Source organism: Ostrinia furnacalis, unplaced genomic scaffold (genome assembly GCF_004193835.3).
Source record: "Ostrinia furnacalis isolate ACB-3 unplaced genomic scaffold, ASM419383v2 OfSCF0078, whole genome shotgun sequence".
Lineage (NCBI taxonomy): Eukaryota > Metazoa > Arthropoda > Insecta > Lepidoptera > Crambidae > Ostrinia > Ostrinia furnacalis.
Window position 1 is genome coordinate 27872 of NW_021130317.1, and position 16098 is coordinate 43969.

At 41.4% G+C, this 16098-nt stretch overlaps 1 protein-coding gene across 1 annotated transcript in view; it reads left to right on the plus strand.

The window, feature by feature from the left end:
• Positions 1 to 16098, plus strand: part of mino (glycerol-3-phosphate acyltransferase mino) — a 25926-nt gene continuing 9828 nt past the window's right edge. The window contains exons 1-11 of the mRNA XM_028302454.1: positions 1 to 169; positions 1430 to 1629; positions 2249 to 2485; positions 4503 to 4595; positions 5322 to 5416; positions 7548 to 7783; positions 8251 to 8452; positions 8737 to 8921; positions 11343 to 11490; positions 12108 to 12202; positions 13197 to 13304. Coding sequence (XP_028158255.1) covers positions 56 to 169; positions 1430 to 1629; positions 2249 to 2485; positions 4503 to 4595; positions 5322 to 5416; positions 7548 to 7783; positions 8251 to 8452; positions 8737 to 8921; positions 11343 to 11490; positions 12108 to 12202; positions 13197 to 13304 — 1713 coding nt within the window. The 5' untranslated portion in view covers positions 1 to 55. The remainder of the gene's footprint in view (positions 170 to 1429; positions 1630 to 2248; positions 2486 to 4502; positions 4596 to 5321; positions 5417 to 7547; positions 7784 to 8250; positions 8453 to 8736; positions 8922 to 11342; positions 11491 to 12107; positions 12203 to 13196; positions 13305 to 16098) is intronic.

Genomic DNA, 16098 nt, shown 5'->3' on the forward strand with positions numbered 1-16098 from the left:
CCAGGAGTCATGGCACGACCCAAAAGTGGCGGAGACAGATGCAGTCATCAACGTCATGAACATAGGCAGGCACACGTGTGCCAATGGCGGTGTGTTCTCCAGATACTTCTGCGACCAGGCGCAGTGCTTCAAACTGCTGAAGTACGACTATAAGGATGTTGTTCCTACGGTAAGTGGCTCTGAACATTCATCATTTCAGCCGTAGGACGTCCACTGCTGAACATACACCGCCCCCAATGACTTCAATGATGACCGGTTGGCAGCGGCCTGCATCCAGTGTTACGGGATTATAAGACCTTCTAATTTGACACCACTATAAATCCTGCGCCAAGTCAGGCCAGTCTTGAAACTCGAAAGTGTACCTAAAGTTCATTGCCCTAAGATTGTTTTTATTGTCCCTTCTACCATAAATTGAAGAGCTTTTACTTATGAACATACCAAAATAATACTGAAATATTTATAAACTCTGCATCTGATACTTTTTCGGACAATCGCACCAAGCTGTGATTGTATGACTCACAAAGTGGGCGGGTCTTTCACGAATATATTGACTGCTTTGTTTAGCGAGACAAGACCTTATTGGTTATGATATGAATCACCCTCGTGAGATTGCTCAAGTCAGACTGACTTAATCTGCTTTCTTTCAATTGTCAACAACTTGATATAAATCGCTGTAGTTTTATGCCTCTTTCTCTTTGTGTTTCTGTTTTGTGGAAACTCAGACAGAATCATCTTATCGGTCAACCGTCTCTTAACCTTGTCTTGCAGGCTTCAATTAATTAACACAACGCCTTAATCCTTTACCAGGTAGTAATTAGACATAGCTCGTAGAGACGATGGCCGTTGGGGCAGAAAAGTTCTCGAGTGGCGACCACGGGCCGGAAGACGTAGCGTGGGCAGGTCTCCCCCTACTAGGTGGACCGACAATCTGGTGAAGGTCGCGGGAAGAGCCTGTATGCGGGGGCAGTTCAGAACCGGTCGTTATGGAAATCCGTGGGGGAGGTCTTTGTCCAGCAGTGGACGTCATTTGGCTGAAACGAACGAACGAATTAGACACCCCATATCAATATAAACTTTATTTCTATCTAATTAAGTGCCCTGGAAAGGACCTATGTACTGAATAAACTAACGCCCGTATTCACAAACATTACTATGAAACGTCGGGAGGGTAAATATTTTATTTACCGTTAAAATAGATATTGTTGCAATAAATCCCGTGAAGTGATAATTTTACATTACTATGAGGTCTCACAGTGCGCGTGGATACACAGGGTGATACACAAATCAGTCACAGAGCTCTATTCAACGCTGTGCGTTCGATTTGCTGCTTCACTTAAGCAAGCATCGTTTGTGAATACGGGCGTAAGGCTAAATCCATCTACCACCGAAGGCTCGACGCTATGACTTATACAGCTTTGTTTTCTTCCAGGTAATAAAAGACGAAGGCTTCCAGAGTGCCATAGACGAGGTGACGAAGCAGGAAGTCACCAAGGAGATGCAGGCCAAAGACACGGGCGGCGGGGACGCACAGTACGCGGCGTTGTATAGGAACATCAGGAAGAAGGTCGAGGCTCGCGCCTTGAGGGTGCTGAATAACATCAGCTCGGCCATGTCCAATGCTGTGCTCAAGTAAGTGATAAAAATACATAGGTCCTTTCCAGGGCAATACACGTCCCAAATATAGCTTGCCCTACCACCACTTCGGGAAAACATATGGGCTGTTGCTGAGAAGAAGTGGTGGAAGAAACTCGAGTCAGACGATATTCAATTCTTTATTTTATTTTACATTTTGATTCTGAATAGTATATTACCTGAGGCTAACCTTTTTAAGCTGTTCCTCATCTGGTAACAAGCGGAACCTAATTAGCAACCAATTTTTGCGTTTAAATTAGTGTTACCTTCCTCCAATGACAATTGTCCAGTCCAATTACTGAACTTTCCCCCGGGACAAACTCGACCTTTACTGTAAGCAAAATAAAGGGAATCATGCTCATGCATTGGAGATTGAACTGATGATGAAAAGTTCAAAATCAAAGAGAACAACAACTTTGTTCAAATCAAGATACAACTGGTGGTGCAACTCCTTACTTGTCTTTAACTGTGACTATAGCCATAACCGGTGTTTTTTGTATGGACTTTGACATCCTTTCAAGTTTGTTATAATAGTTAAAGTAAGATGGTGCTACCCAGCCTGAATTTTTTACTTGCTACAAATTTCACTTGAATCTTTTTATAAATTCTCCACCAGATTCGTAGCCTGGGTGTGTCACAAAGCCATTCGCCGCATCGCCGGCGGCGGCTGCGGTACTCGCATGGCGTGCGTCGAACGCCTCCGTCGTGCTAAGGCAGCTGGTCTGCCGCTGATCTTCGTGCCCCTGCACCGCTCTCATCTGGATTACATCCTGGTCACCTTTACGCTGTACCTGACTGGTCTACGGCCGCCTCTGGTCGCTGCAGGGGACAATATGAGGATACCGTTCTTTGGGTGAGTCTATCAACCTATTTCTAGCTAGTCTCATCTACGTACCCCTGCAACACTCACACCTGGATTACATCCTGGTCACTTTCACGCTGTATCTGACTGGCTTGAGATCTCCTTTGGTCGCTGCAGGGGACAGCATCAGGATACCGTTCTTTGGGTGAGTCTGCCAACCTCAGGTCTTCTTAAAATGAGCATTAGGTCTCCTTAGATGCCAAGGCAGCTGGTCTGCCGCTCATCTTCGTGCCCCTGCACCGCTCACATCTGGATTACATCCTGGTCACCTTCACGCTGTACCTGAGTGGTCTACGGCCGCCTCTGGTCGCTGCGGGAGACAATATGAGGATACCGTTCTTTGGGTGAGTCTACCAACCTCAGGTCTTCTTAGATGCGACTAAGCAACCGGTCTGCCGCTCATCTTCGTGCCCCTGCACCGCTCACATCTGGACTATATCCTGGTCACCTTCACGCTGTTCCTGACTGGATTTAGACCGCTTTTAGTAGCTGCTGGACACAATATGAGGATACCGTTCTTTGGGTGAGTCTACCAACCTCAGGTCTTCTTAGATGCGACTAAGCAACCGGTCTGCCGCTCATCTTCGTGCCCCTGCACCGCTCACATCTGGACTATATCCTGGCCACCTTCACGCTGTACCTGACTGGATTTAGACCGCTTTTAGTAGCTGCTGGACACAATATGAGGATACCGTTCTTTGGGTGAGTCTACCAACCTCAGGTCTTCTTAGATGCGACTAAGCAACCGGTCTGCCGCTCATCTTCGTGCCCCTGCACCGCTCACATCTGGACTATATCCTGGTCACCTTCACGCTGTACCTGACTGGATTTAGACCGCCTTTAGTAGCTGCTGGACACAATATGAGGATACCGTTCTTTGGGTGAGTCTACTTAACTTTAGTAGACCGTGGTCTGCCGCTCATCTTCGTGCCCCTTCATCGCTCACACCTGGATTACATCCTGGTCACCTTTACGCTGTACCTGACTGGTCTACGGCCGCCGCTGGTCGCTGCTGGAGACAATATGAGGATACCGTTCTTTGGGTGAGTCTACCAAACTCAGGTCTTCTTATCATGAGCATTAGGTCTGCCGCTCATCTTCATGCCCCTGCACCGCTCACATCTTGATTACATCCTGGTCACCTTCACGCTGTACCTGACTGGTCTACGGCCGCCTCTGGTCGCTGCTGGAGACAATATGAGGATACCGTTCTTTGGGTGAGTCTACCAACCTTAGCTCTAGTCTCATCTTCGTCTACTAACGGTACAGCATCAGGGCTTCTTAGATGCGCCAAGGCAGCTGGTCTGCCGCTCATCTTCGTACCACTTGACCGCTCACATCTGGACTATATCTTGGTCACCTTTACGCTGTACCTGACTGGCCTAAGACCGCCTCTGGTGGCTGAGGGAGATAATATGAGGATACTGTTCTTTGGGTGAGTCTACCAACGTTAGAGCATTATGTCTTCTTATATGTATGTGACTTTGCTGTTAGTCTGCTCATAGTAGCTGCTAGAGAGAACATGAGGATACCTTTATTTGAGTGATTCTATCAATCTTTGGATTATTGTAATGAGCTGTGCGTCAGTCAGCTGTTGTAAGACATTTGGTGGTATGTAACGGCAACACAACCTTTTCCATTATGTTTAAAAAAAGTTTACCTATCTTATTGTCTTTAGAGAGAACAATAACGTCCTCTTTTTCACTTAAAAACAATTGCTATTTGTATCCGATACATTGAATCTACCTAGACACTATCACCTTTTATATGCAATAAGTACCTAAATATGAAAGTAACCTCCCATATAAACTTCTTGCCCTCTATTCGAAAAAACATCATCATTTCAGCCACAGGTCGTCCACTGCTGGACATGCACCTCTCACGATGATATCCAGATCGGCCGGTTCTTAACAGCCTGCATCAAGCACCTTTCTGCTTTATGAGGTCATCTGTCCACCTTGTGGGTGGTATGGAATAAATATTACAGTTCATAATGTTATTGTTGCAGTTGGTTCCTCCGAGGTTGCGGCGCATTTTTCATCCGCCGCCGCGTCGATGGCTCAGACAAACATGGCGACCCGATCTACAAGTCTGCACTTAGGTAAATATTGAAAACTGCGAGTTTGAGACCAAAAACCTTTTTTTTTTCGTCGGGAAACGATTTGCCCAACCAACTGTCCGATAAGAACGGCCAGTTGGTATAAGGCTATGGGGAAATTTCCCCGCCAGAAGGGTGGAGACTACCCACTAAAACCCGACGGAATCCTCTAGGGCTATTCAAACGGAGCCGCCGCATTAAAAACCGCTATGGCGGTATGACTTACTCGTATCCTTATACAGTCAGCGTCAAAGAATTCGTGACACCCAAAGCAGCCAAAAAGTTCGCAACACAACCTTATTCCAATGAGGGCTATCGTTTTTATACTTAACAGTTGGCACCCCTGGCGATTGACAGGACCTTACTCTACAGTGGCGCCATCTTGATGAGTGCAAATGCGATAGTCCTCCTACCACTTTAGCGCTCACAAGTTGGCGCCACTGTCTTCGCTACTAGCAAGTGACAGGACCTTACTCTACAGTGGCGCTAACTGGTGAGCGCTAAAACGATAGCCCTCATTGTAACAAGGATGTGTTGCGAACTTTTTGGCTGCTTTGGGTGTCACGAACTATACGATGCTGACTTTGCAACAAGGACGTTACAAATACAGTTTTCACACTGTCCGAGGGTCCAAAACCGTACCTCCAGTGCATTGTCTTTAGTCTTATAAATGCTGGTCGATTTATTATTGCAATTCTTGTATTACAACGTTTTTTGTTTTATTTCCAGATCTTACATCCTCAACAGTTTAGCTGCAAACAATAACCTGGAATTCTTCATTGAAGGAGGACGGACTAGGACCGGCAAACCTCAGCCACCGAAAGGTATGAAAAATTAATTAATATCGCCTTTAGTAAGCATTAGCTTTATATTTCCTTAACAATAGGTTTTATAATAATCTAAAGATATGCTAGACTGTAAAAGTCGATATATTTACTAAAAGCTACAATAATTCACTTCTAATTCTATTTTGACATGCTTCCATTTTGGATTTAGGGGTATTATCAGGACGTAAGTAAGAATTTCAAGTATTGCAAAAGAGTTTTTCCCGCCACTTCTCAGCACCAGCCCGTTTGTTGTCCCGAAGTGGTGGTAGGGCAAGCTATATTTGGGACGTGTATACGCGCCTTGGAGATGGCCTAAATACTGAATAAAATATTTGATTTGATTCTTAATGCATTATGTCCAAAGGGTACTACAAGCTTTGATGACAAGGATGCGTGGTCAGTTCAGTCTGCACATATTTGATGTACTTGAATTTGGTTATTCTTACCGTTAGATAATTCCTGGCAATTTGTGGTGACTGAGTTTGTTCCGGCGTTTCTTCTCAGCACTTGCCATATGTTTTTCTCGATGCGCTGGTAGGGCCCAAAAGATAAGGAGACATGTAAAGTGCCCCATAAGGGCTACCTTTCTTTTTTTATTATTTACTATATTTTGACGTTCATAAATGCCACTTGTGGTCTAAACTGAATAAATATTTTTGATTTGATTCTTAATGCAATAACCTATTTGACCTTTCTATACAGGGGGTATTGCATATCTTTCTCGATAATATATTGTAAATTTTGGTAATTAATAATGGATTATATCCGTAATTAGCACTAATTAACGTCACTGATTAGCTAATACGTTGTAATCGTAGAATTTTTACGATAAATATAGTTCAATATCCTGAAACTTTCCTAATCAATCGCTGTTGCTATTGAAACTGCATTAAAAATGGCAGCCAATTTATCGATTTGTCGACTTAATCAGGATATAACGCTCGTATTCACAAACATTACTATAGGGGTCTCACAGTGCACGTGGACGCACAGGGTGACACACGAACCAATCACAGAGCTCTATTCAACGCTGTGCGTTCGATTTGCTACTTCACTTAAGCAAGCATCGTTTGTGAATACGGGTGTAATAATCACACTACAGGAATCGGCCACACTGAATGCGTTCTACGGTCTGCTATCAGGTCAAACATCATTGTCCAACGTTCCTACTTTAGGGATATAATAAAGCGTTCTTTTATAGAAGTTGTGCGTGAGATTCAGTTTATAGATCTAACGCTTAACTCAGTGTCTGAGGTATAGTTCCAAAATACTGAACTGTCCTATCCATGACATTGACAGTGGGGCGCCACCGTCAATACCGGATCGCTGGTTCCGATTTTTGCCATGTTGGAAACCATATAGTTGAACGATGGTATCGCCCCCCTGTCATTGAGTTTGGTGGGACAGTTCAGCGTGGGTCATCTATATGGGAGCGGTTTGGGTGAAGTGACGTGACAGAGCATATAAATTTGAAGTATATCTGAAGTCTCGTTGACGTTTGACATTACAAAAACACCCTCCCGTGCCGCTCTATCATCTAATGAGGATCATTTCGATTTTTAGCTGTGAATGCAGATTTATAGGGCTAAGAAATCCTTAATACACAGTGCAAAAATTTTTGTTCTACGACAAAAATTGACGAAGTTATGGCCAAATTACTAAAAAAGTTCACTGACCGCCCGGCGCGGGGACGATGACGTCATTATATCCGATCCGAACGCTGCCGACGTACTGCGTGGATAGAAAATATTTTTTTCTGGCCAAATTATCAGTTTTAGAGAAAAACTTGTAATGACATTTATTCATCAGAATAAAGTAAGCTATCGATAGGTAATTTTTAAGTATAGAAATTGTGAAAAATAACGCAAAAAATCCATACGCTCATACGATTCAATGGCACGCAGAGACGCGATTGGGGTCTCCGCGGTGGTATATTTGGCGATTTATTCAAATAAAGTGTTCATAAGTGTTNCCTCATTCAATCTAACTCAATCTAACCTATCATCTAATTTTAAATTATTGTTTAGTAGTAACTGCTTATTAACACAAACGACTTGCACCTCTATCCCCTATTAAATAAGTCCTCATTCACCTTGCAAACGCTTCTAACAGCAATCATTTCTTCCAGCGGGCATCCTCTCAGTTATAATGGACGCGTACCTAGACGGTACCATAGACGACGCGCTTCTAGTGCCTGTATCGTTGAACTACGACAAACTGGTGGACGGGAACTTTGTGAGAGAACAACTGGGAATGCCCAAACAGATGGAAACCTTCTGGTCGGCTTTGAGGGGCATTTGGAGCACTCTGAACACCAACCACGGCAGTATTAGGGTGGACTTCAACCAGCCTATTTCTTTGAAGGTAAGTTTAAAGACTATCTTTATTCCACCTACACTGTTTGAATTAAAATGATAAATAATACCACAAAACGGGACTATTCCCATCGCTGCAACTCCTGTGTAGCCAGGATCTACAGCTTGATTAATAAAGACTGTAAAGTGGTTTTTTCTAACTATCGATTGTAATCTTCATTTTATATGTAAATTCAGGAACCAGTTCCTTTTATTTGGCCGGCAGTTGGGTCGGATTCCAATTTTGTATGAGGAATCGGTCGATATCAAATCAGTGCAATGTGCGCACTTCCATACATGTTCATAGCCATACTGTTTAACAGCCCGACCCAACTATCGACTGAAAANGCCGGAAAAAAGTCTCAGGTATCTTATAATATTAGCTCAGCAATGTCATCTGACATAATGACAAAACTGCTTACGTTTGTTGACACTGTTGTTCTAACACTAGTAACTAATTTAACAATTTATTTCCAGGAACTGGTGACGTCCTTCCAAAAGTACAACTACCTCAAGATGCCTGTAGAGCGGCCTTTGACGCCGCCCAACAACAACAATTTGGGCGTGGACCTCGACCACCGGATCCTGTATAACAACAGCCACTCCAGTCTGTTCGGTGCTGACGTCAGCGCGGATCACAAGCTCATGATTGAGGCTATTGGCAGGCATTTAGTCTATGGTGAGTGTTCTACTGAAATAACTATGTCCTTTCAGAAGTACATTACCTGCAGGTCACTGGATCGAAATCATTTTTTACAGAGTTAACTGATAATGATATTCAATGACTATGTCGATATGCCTTTCATCATCAGCACAGAACGGAATAGTGTTCTGTATTTATCCAAGTCATAAGCTTAAATCATCCAGTATGCACTAAAATTACACTATAAAACTTAAGGAACTGCGTTTTATTTGACTATTTTCAATCTAAATAATACAAATTCGTACTAATTTCTTCCACAGACGCATCTCAAGCCACAGCACTTATGTGCACGAACGTGGTATCGTACGTCCTACTCACAGAACACAGATCGGGCTGTACTATGAAGCAACTGCAGGCCAGTGTGGAGAACCGCGGTCAGAAACTTAGCCAGGCCGGCCGCGACCTCGGCTACACAGGAGACACCCCTGCCTTGGTGCATCACGCTGTGAGTGTTGTGTTATTGCTGTATGTTCTTCTTATAGGACATTGCTGGCATTATGTACTGAATTTTTAATTGTCATCATCATATTCATAAGGCCGGTCTCCACTACAGAATAAGCCTCTCTTATTTACCAGGGGCAAGATGATTTCGTCTACATTGGCCAGACAAATTGAATTCTTCCTTAGTCAACAACTTATACGACATCCACGGTAAAAGTGGCAGTGAATCTATTAATATTCTGTCCTACCACACGACTATACGATGTCACCAAATCAATGAAGTTCGCAAACTCATCTGACTATTGATCATTTTCTGTTACACATAATTACATGCGGTGTTTGCATCAACTAGGTTTTACCACAGAATAATAATAAGTACTACGTACAGAAGTTTAACTTCGCGAAGGTATTTAAAAAAATGTATGCTCAATGTCATTAACAATATGGTGTAATTTAGCCTGTCTCAAGAGTCAAGCACCATTTTGTTGACAAACGTCAGTGATCGGCACTGCGCCGAAGCTATAGGGCTGACTTCGGTAAAATGATGTGACGTGAGGTGCCAAACTGCGGAAAATGGCGGAGGAAATACATGATTTAGCATGAATTATCATGAATAATATTAACAACTTATTTACCTCTCAAAGTCTTGAGGCAACTCAAAAAAGTACATTCTGTGTTTTTATTATTATTTAGGCAGTTAAATACTGCACAGTATTTAGTATACCATTTTCTTTATTTTCTTCCATCATACACAAGAATACGCGTGCGTGAGTCAATGTTCGCTCGTATGTGAGGCCTTGTCGAATAGTATCCTGTAGGTGGGCCATCGTGCGTGTTTTGTTTTCGATGTAAACTCGCGGAGATGAACAGGCCTGGTNTCTGTTTACGGTACTTTTTAATGATACCTACTTACGCTTATCACACTTGCATAGCTAATAAGACCTGTGATACCTACTACATTGTGATAGAATAACGGTTATGAGTAAAAGCACGGTTTAGTTAATAATGTTTAATAACCTAGGTTCTGTAAGATTATTTAATTTGCGGAAAGAAACAAATTCGTGTAAAGGGTTTTTATTAATAAAAGTGTAATTAATTATTTTTTAGAATAAAAACTAAACTGGTAAGGTGATATTAAGGTGTAAGTAACTAATTTAAGTACTCAATTCATTTTTACAAACTGGGTAGATTTGGCTTAAGCTTATTCCAGTTGGTCCAGTCGTAGTCGTTGAACTCACAGTAGAGTTGAATGACTCATGGGCGAGCGCGGGTTGCGGTTGCGGGGCGTGGGGGCAGCGCTTGAGCGTGTGTGCGCGCGCTACTGTACATTTCTTATTGTAAAGACAAAAGCCTTATTGTGACGAAAATACTCAAAATTTTAATAAGGTTTCTTAGAAAACATTTTTTTAAATAACGAATTGTAACTGATAATGTAAAAATCTTGAAAAAAATATTCTGACTTTGACCTTCAATATCTCCTAAACCACAAGTTTCCCAGGTATGGTCCCAAAGAAAAAAATGATCCTCATGATGTGGAGAATAAGTAGTCTTCGGCTTCGGGATAGGTTTTTTTACACCCGTTATACTTGGACATTTTACACTGCGCCGCTAGTCCCAAACTAAGCAAAGCTTGTACTATGGGTACTAGACAACTGATACAAACATACTTAAATACATTTTTTTTTGTAAATACTACTTAATATACATAGAAAACACCCAGACCCGTCACAGAAATTAAAATTCATCATTTCAATTTTTGCCCGGCCGGGAATCGGACCCGGTACCTCTCGGCATAGTAGTCCGTTCTGAACCACTACACCAAACGGCCGATTAACCATAGGCAAGATGATTCCGCCTATACTGGCCAGATGAATTGGGGAGGGCTGATGTTCGCTTGTTTCTTCCTTAGTCCACATAAACGACATCCACGGTAAAAGTGGCAGTGAATTTATTAATATTCTGTCCAAACTACACGACCATACAATGTCACCAAATCAATGAAGATCGCAAACCCATCAGAGGTGGAATTTTGTAAAGCAATCGTAATCATTTGACAGTTCATAACGTACGATAAAGTCAGTTAAAGCTTTCGACAGAATAATCGTACGTTATGAACTGTCAAATGATTACGATTGCTTTACACAATTCCACCTCAAATTATTTATTGATCATTTTCTGTTACACATAATTACATGCGGTGTTTGCATCAACTAGGTTTTACATTTATAATGTCAAGTAAGTTATGTTTATTTTAAGTAATGTACCTAACTTTTTAAAACCAATATTGCACACCTAAAAAATCATCTCAAAGCTGCCAAAAATATAATTTTAACTTAATTGAAAACTAACTTTACTTTCAGGCTAGAAAGAAGTTGTATCATGGAAATTATTTCTTAAACTTACTTACCGCCATGTTTGCCCACAGCTGGACATGTTGGGCCGCGGGCTAGTGAGGCGGGAAGGCAGCGGAGACAAGCAGGTCATCAAGCCTCAGCTTTCCATAGCGGCTTCCATAGAACTAGGATACTACGCGAACACTGTGGGGGCACATTACGCGCCTGCTGCTATTATGGGTAAGTCATAAGTCCGGTCGCCGAGCAGAAAGAATTTCGTCCAATGACCCCAAGCTACCCAGCCTTATCGCTCGCGCGTAATTATATTGCTGTCGCGACTGTGCGACGGGCGGCCGCAGTGTGCGAGCGCGACAGCAATATAATTACGCGCACAGCAATATAAAAAACTATTACACAGTTTTTTTTTTTCGTAAACGTCCTTCCTCCTCCTAAAGCTTGTGTTATGAGTGGATTCATAATAGTCCAGTGGCGGTCTTGATTTAGTCAGTCCGATACCGACATCATTGGGCTATTGGCGTTTACAGTATACTATCAGTTTCAGAATAAAGATAAATAAGTACATTGCGACATGCTTTTCATTGCACATATTTTAACCATGTTATTAAAAACAATATATCACAATGTCTAAAGTACTTTTTTGTAAACATTTAAGAATGCACCTTTAATGCAATAAAGATATTGACTATTATCTTCTAGAATTTGTTTATTCAAATTGGATATGAATTTGGTTCTTTGATTTGAGTAAGATACTAAATTTGGTCCTTCAAGCCAGATACTATATTTGGTCCTTCGAGCCGGATTTTAGTTTTTTATTCAATATCTTCTTTTTCTCACAGCGACAGCATTAGAGAGCATTCTCCACCAGCCGGGCGCGGACCACCAGTGCGTGCGGCACACCGAATTGCTCGACACGGCGCTGCAGCTGTGCGAGGTAAATAGATAAAGCCCAGTCTGTGAGCACGTAGAATTTTGTCCAATGACCCCAAGCTACCCATCCTTATCGCTCGCGCTTAATTATGTTGATGTCGCGCTCGCACACTCACTGCGGGCGCCCGTCGCACAGTCGCGACAGCAACATAATTTACGCGCGAGCGATAAGGATGGGTAGCTTGGGGTCATTGGACAAAATTCTACGTGCTCACAGACCAGACTATAGAACGTATTTATTTGACGCCTTTTTTTAGTAAAGTCGATAGAAATTCCATTATTATAGTCTTGTTTGAAATTACCGGACTTGGTTTTTACAGCATTACGAATTTTAGCAACCGGTTGCTAAAAATATATGGCAACTAGCGCCACCTGCAGTTGAATATGGCGCTGGTGTATCACGTTGCTATCGTATGTTTAGCAACCGGTTGCTAAGATCTGCAAATGACCGCACGAACCGGCGTGCGGTTTGGTGGTAGGTTATTTATTATACTTGAGAAATTCAACATTTTACAATTTACATCGTTCAAAACATTAAATTAGAGATTATAGAGTTTCATAACTACTTCATATATTCATGCAAGGTCTAAAACTAGGTACTTATTTTACATTGAGATGGAGTGGTTTGCTAGGGAAGACACATCTCAATCACTCCACAGACGCGAGTGGGCCTGGTGTACGGTAACAGAGTAAATACAAATGTGTAGGTCATCTTCATAGAAATGCACGGGCGCGGTTTATATGTGAGCGCTCCAACACGTATGCGGCGCGCACGCTCACACTGACAAAATTTAGCGGGGATTAGCGGGGAGCCAGTAGTAGTCGTGGTTGCGCCGAATTTTGTCAGTGTGTGCGTGCGCGCCGCATACGTATTGGCGCGCTCACATGCAAACCGCGTTCGGTGCGTTTCTATGAAGATGACCTACTCATTTGTATTTACTCTGATGGTAATTTAAAAATTGCCATTCCAAATGTTACAATCGTATTTTTTTCCAAAGGTACTGCAATTGGAGTTCATCCTTGCTGCGCCTTGCACGCGCCTGCGAGAGACCATGCTGCAAGCGCTCGACGCGCTCATACACGCGCAAGTGTTACGCGCTAATGAGGTGAGTTGACGATGTTACGCGCACTAATAGCGCTACACACATGCGATATAGTGTTCCCGACATCAAACATGCACCATACCGGAGGGGCCGGGGTGGTGTCACGACCTCCCTAAAGCGGCCCCGAGACGATCAATCGCGATTGTCAATGTATTTACGTTATTGACAATTGGGTATTTGACACCATTCGCCAATAATTCTAAACCACAACTTTTTAAAAAAGACACTTGTTTCTGGTCTTAAAAACTTAATTAATTTTTAATTACCTGTAAATTACGATTTTTGGTTGCATTATAATTGAAAAAAGTAGTTTCATTGAGTTGATAAAATTGTGACTAGGGTTTCTGATTTCTCGACCTATTTTTTTTCTCGAGTTTCGGGAATTCTCGAGGCCAAAGTCTCGAGTTTTCTCGGGTCTCGAGTCTTTTAATTAAAACTGTTGAAATCGGTTGAAATTTAATAAAAACACAGGTTTTTTAATCTAATACACCTACTTGAATGCACAACAATCAATATTAGAATTTAGTATCACTTAGTAAGTAAGGAAACAAACAAAAAATTAAATCTTCTTTCATAATTAATATTAACTAATAATCTTATCTTAGTTATTAACTAAAGGAACAAAAGTCATAAAGTCGCGTGTACTTTAAGGATAAATAATAATAAAAAATCTGGAGCTACAATTTATTGAATCACTTGTTTTCCAAAAAACACAAGTCCGCAAACAATAGCAAAATTACGACAAATAGTTTTTTTTCTTAAAAAAAATTTAATACATTTTTGAATTTCTTAAGGATAACGATTTGAATAAACTTTAGTACCTAACCTAACAGACAGTTAACAAATTTTTCGGTCTTTAAATCAGTCATAGTTAAACATAGGCATAATAAATAGGTATAGCATACTCGTAGGTAAACATTATTACTTAGTTTCGATTGAGATCATTACTTGCAAATCAAATCAGTTAAAAAAGGATTGACTAGGCCAGTCTAAAAGCAACGTTAACCTATTAAATAATCAAAAACTTACTTTTGTCTAAGAAAACAGGCTTTCAATAGTATTAAAGCTTCAAAATCGAAACTCGAGAATTCTCGAGCTCCGGCAATTTTTTTCTCGTCTCGAATGATGCCAAATTTCTCGAGTTTTCTCGAGTTCGAGAAGGCTCGAGCAGAAACCCTAATTGTGACGTCACATGCTAGTATTGCCGTACAAAATCTATGGGAGAGTGTCGTTTTGACAGTTTTAAAAAGTACGTCAATTGATTGGTGGTGTCAAATACCCTATTCCAATTGACGGAAACGATTGTCAATCGCTCAGCTAAACGATCAATAATAGCTTCAATGGCACCTGTCAATTGAGCTTCAATTGAAATTATCATCAATTTGCTTCAATCACGTAAATTCAATTGACAATCTCTTCAATGCCTTTTGTAAACGATCAATGTCAATTGTCAATCACGTAAAATTGACAATCGCGATTGATCGTCTCGGGGCCGCTTAAGAATGGTCTGGTGTTCGATTTAATTGTTATACAGTGTGTCCGGGCTTGTAGTGATCAAACTTTAAGGGCGTAATCTATGGACAATTTTATCGATGAAAATACTTCAAATTTGGGGCCTGACCCATTTCTCGAAAAATTACATCGATTTAAGTTTTTAATTTTTAGTTTTCACCTTTTCCTTCAAAAACAAGTGAAAGCGTGGGTAGCTTAACATTAATAAGCAAATATTTTATATCACGCGATAGCCAATAAAATTATCTATTAGCAGAAGTAGAAAACAGATACAAGTTTCATACATTTTAAGGGAGTAAGAATGGATTTAATTAGAAAAAAACATGACTTTTTTCACTTCTTTTTCAGTTATTTTCCAACACAAGAAAAACCAGGTCGTTAAGGTATGTTTTATTTGCATTGTATTATTAGTATTTGAGCTATTCTACAAAACGAATGTAAATTTATTAGTCTACGTCTATTAGTTTCGACGTAATTCGTAGCGTGGGCAGGCCTCCTACTAGGTGGACCGACGATCTGGTAAAGGTCGCGGGAAGAGCCTGGATGCGGGCAGCGCAGGACCGTTCATTGTGGAAAACCTTGGGGGAGGCCTTTGTCCAGCAGTGGACGTCATTTGGCTGAAAAACGAACGAACGAACAAAATAAAATAAATAAATTAACCTTTGTTTTGTCTCCTGTTATCCTCTTAACTTCGAACTCTTCCTATGTTACGGGTCCAATAATAGTTTAACCTTCCCCCCCGGGACAAACTTGACCTTCACTGGTTGGGTTTTTATTGGCTGCTGTAGATCCTGGCTATACAGGAGTTACAGCGATGGGAATGAGAGGTGGGAATAGTACCGTAACATTACACGCGCTGCTTACACTCCAAAATACTATCTAAGGCTTAAAACGCACTAGCGAAACCACATGATCTCGGTGCGTTCAGTGGGCCTAAGATGCGCGCCGTGATAACTTTTATCAACGTCAAAATGTATGGGCAAAATCGACAAAATGGCGTCATAACACGCGCATTTTAGGCCTACTAGTCGTCAGTGCGGTTTCATATAAATTGCGGCGCGCTGCATCGCGGCCTGCCGCTTAGTGAGTTTTAAGCTTTTAAACTTTCAGGGCCTAAATTTTAGTCTCTTTTTGTTGAATCAATAATAGGCTAGTTTCCTAAAAAAATTTTTTTAGTCCGTCATGTTTAATATCAAAAAATATTGGACACATATATTTTTGTTTGTCAATCTAACAAATAATTACATAGTTATGGTGCGTTGAAGTTCTGCACGACGTCACAACG